General features: G+C 32.8%; 2 protein-coding genes across 2 annotated transcripts; one reads left to right on the plus strand and one right to left on the minus strand.

The window, feature by feature from the left end:
- The first annotated feature begins 320 nt into the window (after positions 1-320).
- LOC110644848 (receptor-like protein EIX2) lies at positions 321-3779 on the plus strand. Its single transcript, XM_058148723.1, has 2 exons — positions 321-2797; positions 2924-3779. The coding sequence occupies exons 1-2, from the start codon at positions 727-729 to the stop codon at positions 3223-3225; spliced, it is 2373 nt and encodes a 790-aa protein (XP_058004706.1). The 5' UTR covers positions 321-726; the 3' UTR covers positions 3226-3779.
- Positions 3780-6066: 2287 nt separating this feature from the next.
- Positions 6067-8958, minus strand: LOC110644849 (receptor-like protein EIX1). Its single transcript, XM_058148724.1, has one exon. The coding sequence runs from the start codon at positions 8938-8940 to the stop codon at positions 6202-6204; it is 2739 nt and encodes a 912-aa protein (XP_058004707.1). The 5' UTR covers positions 8941-8958; the 3' UTR covers positions 6067-6201.
- Between the last annotated feature and the right edge of the window lie 1806 nt (positions 8959-10764).

Genomic DNA, 10764 nt, shown 5'->3' on the forward strand with positions numbered 1-10764 from the left:
ATTAAAGTTAAATATAAATAGGATAAAAAATTTTAAATTTATATTAACTCTAAAATTAAAAATTTTAAATTTATATAAATTTTAAAATTAATTTAAATAATAAAAATATAATTATAATTAATTTTAAAATGAAGTACAATTTAAGCAACATCAATGTTCTACTCCCCTATACATTTATATATAATAAAATAGATATGGATTTATATTTATTTATATAGATAGATGCACCTTTGAAAATATAATTCACCTTGCGTTTACTTTGAGGTCTAAACAAGACTTTGATTAGCAGTAATAAATGGCCACAGCGACAAAATAGTAGGGATAACCTATCCAACTGCATATTGCTTGGCATATCTATATGATACAATTTATTTGATCTCTCTCTTTGTTTCAAACTATCTTCATAATCATGGAAGGCACATATCACCGACTTATAATTGTCTTTGTTTTTGGGTTTCTGTGCATGAGCAGTGCAGTTGGACACAACACAAGTTCTAATGCTGTGAAAAAGTTCAAAGTCATGTGCGTGGAGAAGGAGAACAAGCTCTTCTCAAGTTCAAAGATGGCCTTGTGGATGAGGATAATCAGCTCTGCTTATGGGGGAACCAAGAAGAAGATTGCTGTAAATGGAGAGGAGTTAGGTGCAACAAAAATTCTGGCCATGTTTATGGGCTTGACCTCCGCCCTACAATCGTTTATAATCCTAATGGGATATCATTATCTTACATGCCTTTCAAAGGGGAAATAGGATCTTCATTGCTTGAGCTGCAATATTTGACATACTTGGACCTGAGTCTGTTCGAGGGAAGTGAAACCTCCATCCCCAAGTTCATTGGTTCATTGACAAACTTGAGATATCTCAACTTTTCTGGGTGCAATTTTATCGGAACCATTCCTTATCAGCTTGGAAATCTTACAAGGTTGGTTTCTCTTGATCTCAGCTTCAATAATTTTGACAAAGTTGAAAGTCTTATGTTCCTTTCTCATCTTCCCGCTTTGAAGCATCTTGAAATGAGATACACAAATCTCCGTCAGACAACAGATTGGTTGCGAGCAATTAATATGCTTCATTCTCTGCTCAACTTGCATTTGAGTGGATGTGGGCTCTCTGTGGTGATTCCTCCACCTCTATCTCTTGCCAATTCCTCCAAGTCTCTTGCAATAATTGATTTTTGTGTCAACGAGTTTTCGTCTTCAATCTTCCCTTGGTTGTTGAACTTCAACAATAGCCTCCTTTCTCTAAACCTTGAATTAAACCAGTTACAAGGCCAAATTCCAGATACTTTTGGAAATATGATTGCTCTTCAACATCTTAATCTTGCCTTTAATCACCTTGAGGGTAGGATACCAATTTCCTTGGGAAATCCTTTTAGTTTGGAAACACTGGATTTATCTTGGAACAATCTAACAGGAGAGGTGCCCAATCTGAGTAATTTTTCATTCATCAAAGAGCTGCGTCTTCCAATGAACAAACTAAATGGGAGTTTGACAGAAAGTACAGACCTACTTTCCAATCTTGAAGTTATGGATATCTCCTCAAATTCCATGAATGGTGTTATCTCAGATATCCACTTTTTGACCCTCTCCAAATTAAGGCATTTGGATATTTCTTTAAATTCATTTACTTTGAACTTAAGCTCATATTGGGTTCCTCCTTTTCAGCTTGACATCTTAATAATGAGCTCTTGCAAACAGCTAGAGCCTCATTTTCCACAATGGCTGCAGACACAAAAGAGAATCATTCACCTTGATATCTCTAATTCCCGAATTTCAGATGGCATCAGTGATTGGTTTTGGGAACTTCCACCTATTTTGATGTACTTGAATCTCTCTGGAAATCTAATCTGTGGCGAAGTGCAGAAATTGCCATTCATAGTTGATAATTTTTCTGCAATAGACATGAGTTCCAACTGCTTTCATGGCTCAAAACCACCGCTTCCACCTAATATAACGGTATTGAATCTCTCCGGAAATAGGTTTTCTAGAAATGCATCCAACTTATGTTCAATATCAGGGGAGTATTTGAACAATCTTGACGTTTCTGACAACTCTCTCTCAGGAGAACTTCCTGATTGTTGGACAAATTGGAAAAAGTTGGGCATCCTTAATTTGGCAAATAATAACTTTTCTGGGAGTATCCCTGCCTCACTTGCGCTTCTTCCAATCGAAGCATTGCAATTAAGAAACAACTGTTTCTCTGGAGAATTGCCACCATCCCTAAGTAATTGTACTGGTCTTAAATTTCTAGATGTGGGGGAGAATAGATTGTTTGGTACAATACCAGCATGGATAGGGGAAAATCTTCCAAGTCTGATTGTTCTACGTCTAAGATCAAATCGGATTTATGGAAGTCTACATTTGCAACTATGCCATCTAACTTCTTTGCAAATATTGGACCTATCCAATAATAGCATATCAGGAGGAATACCACAGTGCCTGAGTAACTTCACTGCCATGGCAAGCAATAGTGGTACAGTTGAAATCTTCGATAATTCATATTCTTACCTTCTAGATCCTTGGACCACAAAAGGATGGTATAAAGATGTGCCATATGTGAACATTGTGATGATTTTATGGAAAGGAACAGAACGTGAGTATGGAAATACTCTTGGCCTTGTCAAATGCATTGATTTTTCAAGCAATAACTTCAGTGGAAAAATCCCTGGTGAAATTACACGCCTTGTAGGCTTGCTTTCGCTAAACTTATCAAATAACCAATTGACTGGAGTCATTCCTCACAGCATCGGCCACTTGAACTTATTAGAATCACTTGACCTGTCTGCAAATCATCTTTCTGGTAAGCTTCCTGAGGGCCTTGGTGACTTGAATTTTCTTAGTTATCTAAACTTGTCATATAACAACTTCTCTGGCCAAATTCCAAGGAGCACTCAACTACAGAGCTTTGATAATACTTCATTCAAAGGAAATGCAGGACTTTGTGGTGAACCACTTCCAAATAGGTGCCCTGGAGAAAAAGTTGCAAGACCGTCCATCAACAGAGGCAGCGAAAACACTGACAAGCGAGTAGGCAAACGTGAGATTATAACCTCAGGATTTTACATAAGCATGGGAGTGGGGTTTGCTACAGGATTTTGGGGAGTTTGTTGCAGTTTATTGCTTTACAGGCCTTGGAGACATGCCTACTTTCACTTCTTGGACAGGGTAGGAAGCTGGCTATATGTAAGAGCTGTAATTAGTATAGCAAAACTACAAAGGATGCTTTGAAACCCTGAAAGCAAGTCTCTCTCTGTGTTAATTGTTTCCTTCTTTTTCTTTTTCTTTTTTCCCCATTATCCTTTTGTCATAGAGTTCTAGGTTCCTAAACATGTATGTCGCACAGCTTTCTTGGATATATAGTATAATTATCTAAGGATGTTTGCTTGTAATCATAAGTCTTTGTCATAGACGTATAATACTGTGTAATCAATAATTAAATGTGCCACATATTGCCATTTATGCTAGGATCTAAACTACAGATCCAAGCTTTGTCGGTGTTTTTGATGGAGTGCAGTGCTCTCGTGTTGCAGAAAGCGTTTGTGTTCGCTCGGCCCTTCATTGGCTGCTCCAAGCTAATTATTCGAAAGTGATCATAGAGACTAATGCTCAAAAAGTAGCTGGCGCCATCAGTAATGCCAAAGAAGACTCGTTTGAGTTTGGCGCTATTATCCAAGATTTGCCGTGTTCTGCTTCAGCAATCAGCTGATGTTTCAGTTTCTTGAGCTCGCATAGAAAATAATGAAGTTGCTCACAGTTTTAGCTAAGCTTGCTTATCAGTATGCAAATCCAACCCTTGCAAAGCCTTCATGGCTTCTTAAAAAAAAAAAAAAAAACTACAGAATACCACTTACAGTCTTTTTTTTTTTTTTTTGAACAATCTAAGTGCTTTTTGCTAAAATTGGGTGAATAAAAAAATATTATATGTGTGAGAAAAAATTATAATCACGGTGAAATCGGACATATTGATAAAAATTATCTTAATACCAATATTATTAAATCCATCTTGGAAGGTAAAGGAATTGAATGAATGAATCAATGGTTGAGTTAGTGAGTCAATTATTCAATCACTAAGTCAAATATATAAATTAATTAAAATTAATTAAATATAATTTCTATTAATATAAATAAATATAATTAATTAAATTTTAATTATTTAAAATAAAATTTTAACATTTATTAAGTTATATTTAATAAATTTTAATAGTGTTTTTAAATTTTATATAAAAATATTTAAGTAATATAATGCATAAAATTTTTTATAAATATATAATTTTCTTTTCAATATTTATGAAATATTAAGTATATATTAAAAAATAAATATATTAAAATAAAAAATGCATGGTTATCAAGTTAACTAAATTGATTTTAATTTTACATTCTATTGAATAATTGAACCGGCTGATCAATCGGATCACACCGGTTCAATTGTCGAGTCCATCAAGTTATGCTGGGTCGTTTTTTTATCTAGTTTAATTATAAACTCAGACTAATTTAAAGACTGATTTATCGATTAATTGGTTTAACTAATCAATTCAATCCAAATTTAATAAGTATGCTTAATACTGAATAAATTTAGATTTTCCTCCACCACTAAATTAATAGTTAGACTCTGCAATATAATTAGAAGGTAGAAAACTTCTTAAGTTTCTTTTTGGGTAATTTATAAGTTAATCCCTTATGAGGTATGTCAAAACCCATGAGTTAGTCTCTCTATTTCATTATGAAACAAGTTAATTTCCGAAATTTGATTATGTAACAAAATAATTTCTCCTTGCAATGTTAATCCAATTTACTATTCACTATAAGCTAAAAGACTAAAACCTTATATTCAATTTAAAATAATTATGTCTCTCAAATTTTTTTTCCAACAAAATAATCATTCTATTCGAAATTTGTATTTAAATAGTTATATATTTTATATTTTATTTTTAAAATATTATATATTATGTCTACAATATAACAAATACAATTTTTTTTATTTACATATATAGTATTTTAAATTTTTAAAAAGGATAATGTTAAGATATTTCTATAGTATTGTAAACATATTTTAAGTCCGTACTTATAATTTATAAACTCATTAAATATTCTAATAGAATACCCATACTATGTATGATAGTGTGGTAGTGTGTATATATAATAATAATAATAATAATAATAATAATAATAATAATAATAATAATAATAATAATAAATAGAATTATTAATTAAAATTAAACTGATTAATTTTTTTTTTCTATCTTTAAAATATAAAGAGTCAAAAAAATCTTAAACTAGAGGATAGAATGACAATTTCTTTAACATTTATTAATTTATTTAAAAATAAAATTATCAAGATTTGAGTTTTTTGATTTCTTATATTAAAAAAGTAATAAGATTATCAATATCTAAAATCCTGATAAATTGTATTAAAAGGAAAATATTCAATTATTGAATATGGACCCAATAACATGGCTAGCATCGTTGTTGTTTACTTTTTATTTATTTTATTAAATTATTAATATCATAAATAAATTTTTATATATTATAATAAATTATTTTTATGTTAAAGATAGTTATTATTCTCATTAAAATAATAAGATTAATCAATAAAAGATCTTTCTTATGGTTTAATCTTAGGAATAAAATTTTGATTAAAAATGCGAATATATAATGTTATCCATTTTATGAGTAGTTGTATGACTATAAATGTTATGAGATAAATCAAGCTTTCACTTGACTGGTTTATTTTCAGGAATTTTAAATTTAACCTGTTTATTAACTGAGTTGAGATGAGCTGAGCACAATTGTATTGGTTAATGGGCCAGATGGGCCTGAGAAATTAATGTTCATCTCAACCTCAAGTCTATTGTTTTGCCCTGCAAGCAAAGGTTTGTGCAGAGAATTGCCCTGTCCCATGGTAACTGCACAGCCACAGGTCTCTTTCTCTTATATAAAGTTAAAACTTGAAGACCTTGGGGATGGGGTTCATACCTCTGTGACAGAGACTTATGATTACAAGCAAACATCAATATAATCAAATTTTTTATTAAATTTTAATAGAAAATTTGATTAAATTACGTTGATTATTATACTATATATCCATGAAATCTGTGCTAACACATATGTTAGGAGCCTAGAACTCTATAACACAAGGATAATGGGGAAAAAAGAAAAGATAAAAAAAAGGGAAACAATTAACACAGAGAGACTTGACTTCAGGTTTCAGAGCATGCTTTGCAGTTTAGCTACACTCATTACAGCTCTTACGTATAGCCAACTTCCTACTGTGTCCAAGAACTGAAAGTAGGCATGTCTCCAAGGCCCGTAAAGCAATAAACTGCAACAAACTCCCCAAAACCCTGTAGCAAACCCTATTCCCATGCTTATGAAAAATCCTGAGGTTATAATCTCATCCTTGCCTACTTGCTTGTCAGCGTTTTCGCTGCCTCCATTAATGGGTGGACTCGCAGCTTGTTCTCCAGGGCACCTATTTGGAAGTGGTTCACCACAAAGTCCTGGATTTCCTTTAAATGAAGTATCATCAAAGCTCTGTAGTTGAGTGCTCCTTGGAATTTTGCCAGAGAAGTTGTTATATGACAAGTTTAGGCGACTCAGAAAATTTAAGTCACTAAGGCCCTCAGGAAGTCTGCCGGAAAGTTGATTTGTAGACAGATCAAGAGATTCTAACAATTTCAAGTGGCCGATTCTTGGAGGAATATTTCCAGTCAATTGGTTATGTGAGAAATTTAGTGAAACCAAGCCAATAAGAACTGTTATTCCACCAGGGATTTCTCCACTCAGATTATTTCTTGAAAGATCAATGCTCTTAACAAGACCAAGATTTTTTCCGAACTCCAGCTCTATTCCTTTCCAGACAACCATGAGTTTGGCTATGTATTGCTCAGTAATTTTCCATTCACTACCCCAAGAGTGATCCTCAATATTGGAAGAATACGTATAACTCATTTCAGCTGTGCGCCGCTCTAAAGCCATGGCAGTGAAATTGCTTAGGCACTCTGGTATACTTCCTGAAATATTGTTGCGGGACAGGTCCAATATTTGAAGAGAATCTAGATAGCATAGGTGCAAAGGTATGGTTCCAATAAAGTGATTTGATCGAAGACGAAGAACGATCAGACTTGAAAGATTCTCCCCTATCCATTCTGGTACTTCACCAGATAATCTATTCTCTCCAAGGTCTAGAAGTTCTAGAGCTGTGCAATTACCTAAGGCTGGAGGCAATTCTCCAGAGAAGCTATTGTTTCTTAAAGATAATGTTTCAACTGGAAGCAGCCCAAATGAGGCAGGGATGGTACCAGAAAAATTATTGTTAGCCAAATTAATGATTCCTAGATATCTCCAATGCATCCAACAATCAGGAAGTTCTCCTGATAGAAAATTATCAGAAAGGTCAAGATAGTTCAGTTTGTGACCTGTTATTGAACATAAGTTGGATGTAGTTCCAGAAAACATATTTTTGGAGAGATCCAAGATTGTTGTACTAGGTGGAAGTAGTGGTAGTGAGCCATGAAAATGGTTAGAACTGAGATCAACAGCAGACATACTACCTAATATTGATGACAATTTCTGCACCTCACCACTGAATTGGTTGGAGGAGAGATTCAAGTAGCCAAGTTTGAGAGGAAGATCCCAAAACCAATCACTGATAGGATCTGAAATTCCTGCATTGGAGATGTCAAGGTGAAAAATCCTCTTTTGCACTTGAAGCCATTGAGGAAAATGGGGCCCCAACTTGCAAGAGCTCATTTTTAAAGTGATAAGCTGAAAAGGGGGAACCCAGTTTGGGCTGAAGTTCAGTGTCAAAGAATTTAAAGAAATATCCAAGTACCATAATTTGGAGAGGTTCAGAAAGTGGATATCTGAAATAATACCATCCATGAAATTAGAGGAGAGATCCAAAATTTCAAGGTTGGAAAGCAGCCCGATACTTGTAGTTAAACTCCCATTTAGTTTATTGCCGGACAGATATATTTCTCTGATTGACGAAGAATTCTTCATATCTGGTAGCTCTCCAGTTAGACCATTCTGAGATAAATCCATTGTTTCCAAGCTAGAGAGATTCCCAAATGTTCTTGGAATTTCACCTTCAAGGTCGTTAAAAGCAAGATTAATGTGTTTAAGAGCAGGAAGGCTATGGTTAGCGATGAACAAGCCAGGGAAGATTGAAGATACCAAATTGTTGGAAGAAAGATCAATGACAACAAGTGATCTAGAGGAATTGACAAGAGATGGAGGTGGAAGAATATTTAGAGATAGCTCACATCCACTCAAATACATGTTCGTCAGAGAAGGGAGCAAATTAATTGCTTGCAACCAATCTGTTGCCTGACTAAGATTGGTATTTCTCATGTCAAGATTCTCCAAAGCAGGTAGATGAGAAAGGAACATAAGGCTTTCAACTTTGTCAAAATTATTTTTGCTGAGATCAAGAGAAACCAACCTTGAGAGATTTCCAAGCTGATCAGGAATGGTTCCGACAAATTCGCACCCAGAAAAGTTCAGATATCTCAAGTTCTTTAATGAACCAATGAACTTTGGGATGGAGATTTCACTTCCCTGAAACAAACTCAGGTCCAAATATGTCAACTGCTGCAGTTCCACTAATGAAGATCTTATCTCCCCTCTGAAGGGTGTCCATGAGGTCCCTCCATACTCATTCTTGACCACAGGACGAAAGTCAAGCGCAGAAACATGACCAGAACTTTGGTTGCACCGAACCCTACTCCATTTGCAGCAATTCTCTTCTTTGCTACCCCATGAAGAAAGCTCATTAGCATAATCCACAAGGCCATCTTTGAACTTGAGAAGAGCTTGCTTCTCCCTCTCTATGCACATGACTTGAACTTCTCCTACACTGGAATTGGAATTGTATCCGATTCCAGTTCTCATGCTCAGACACCAGAAAACAAAGGCTAGGAGATGAAAATGCATTGCTTCCATTGATAATGATATGCTCGTTTTAATTAATTAACTTGGTTATACAAAATGCATTTAATTATATACTCTTTTCCATTATATATCATCAATTCAAAGTCCACTATCATCCATTCAAAGTCATGATTTTGCTTATAATTCCAAGATAACCCTGTGTGAAATGGAGAAATTTTAGCGCTGTTACTTATGAAATGGGCAAAGACTTACCTACAAATATGAAGTCAGCAAAGTTTTCGGGTAAACTGCAAACAAAATGAAGTCAACCATCGAACGTCTCTTTTATAGATAATATGCAATTTGGCAGGTAAATGTTCATGTAGATGAATAAATTGTTAGTTGACTTAATACTAAGATTAATATTGTGGGACCATCTATTAAATGTATAAGTCTTACATATTTGTATTTTGAATTTGTGATAGACTGAATCTACGTAAAATTTTTTCCTAAATTTAGATAATTTATAAGTTAATCTTTGATGAGGAATTTCAAAACTCACAAGCCAGTCCCTCTATTTCAATATGAAAAGAGTGAGTTTTCAATTTTTTATTCTGTCAACAAAATATCCCCCCAAGCAATTTTGGTCTAATTTACGGTTGACTGCTGGCTAAATGATCAAAATAATTTTAATTCTATTTTCAATTTAAAATAATTATGTCTCTCAATTTTTTCCTAATAAAATAATAAAATTTTATATTTAAATAGTTTTATATTTTATATTTAAAATATTGCATATTATGTGTAAAATATAATAAATATATTTTTAATTAACATTTATCGTATCTTAAATTTTAAAGAATGGTTATGTTAAAAAAAATAATTATGTTAAAATATTTATATAGTATTGTAAATGTATTTATAATTTATAAACTTATTAAATATATGCAAGTATGATAAAATATATATTAAATTATAATGATTAAAATTATTATATATATATATATATATATATATATATATATATATTTATATTAAATTATTGTGATTGGATAATTTTTCGCAAAATTATGTAAAGAAAAAGTATTAAATTATGCAATTTATTAATTTGATTAATATAATATTTATCTCTAAGATTTTTGCTATAAATTATAAAACATTGTGATAAAATTACATTAATCTGTCTAATTTTAAATGTGTATTATCGCATTTACACATATTAAATTGGTCTATAAATTATAGACACTATAAAGGCGGGGGCGTGAGCCGAAATATCATCCACTAGAATTATATAAAATGAATCAAGTAATGCCCAGAAAAGATAGTAGAGTTACAATGGTCTCATTTAAGTACCACATCCTTAGACAATATTTTCTAGATATGCACTTCATACAATCCTGATAGAATTAAACTACTGGTAAGTACCGTCTTCCCATAACACTACCACGGCACTAAGTATTTATGCCACGAAGGCATAGATAGACAGAGTCACCACCTAGGTAATAATTGGGACATATTCTGTGTTTCTTCCGAGAGTCATGGATGTCAACTTACTCCTTGCAGACAGTCGTCATTACCATAACCCAATGTCTAGGTTTGGAATAGTGGATACATAAAGAGAAAGTGCTAGACATCTCTTGCACCTGGTCTAACCTCGTTAATTCAAGTGCCAGTCCTCTACTAATATTTTTATAAGTCTTGTTTATTATTCATTTATTAAACTTTATCCTAAAAAATGTAATTTTAATCCTACACACGCAAGTAATTCACAAAAAGGTTATTGTTTACAAATAATTTTCATGCACCAGTAATTTCTATTTATGGGGTTGCTAATTATTTAAATGATATTTACCGGATGACTAAAATTAATTTATTATTGAGAATTTAATTTACAAA

The sequence above is a fragment of the Hevea brasiliensis genome, chromosome 6 (assembly GCF_030052815.1).
Source record: "Hevea brasiliensis isolate MT/VB/25A 57/8 chromosome 6, ASM3005281v1, whole genome shotgun sequence".
NCBI classification, from domain to species: Eukaryota; Viridiplantae; Streptophyta; class Magnoliopsida; order Malpighiales; family Euphorbiaceae; genus Hevea; species Hevea brasiliensis.

Coding starts and splice junctions, on each gene's coding strand:
- LOC110644848 (XM_058148723.1), top strand. CDS start 727: ATGCCTTTCAAAGGGGAAATAGGATCTTCATTGCTTGAGCTGCAATAT. Junction 2,798..2,923: donor GTCTGCAAATCATCTTTCTG/GTAAGCTTCCTG, acceptor CTTCATTCAAAG/GAAATGCAGGACTTTGTGGT.
- LOC110644849 (XM_058148724.1), bottom strand. CDS start 8,940: ATGGAAGCAATGCATTTTCATCTCCTAGCCTTTGTTTTCTGGTGTCTG.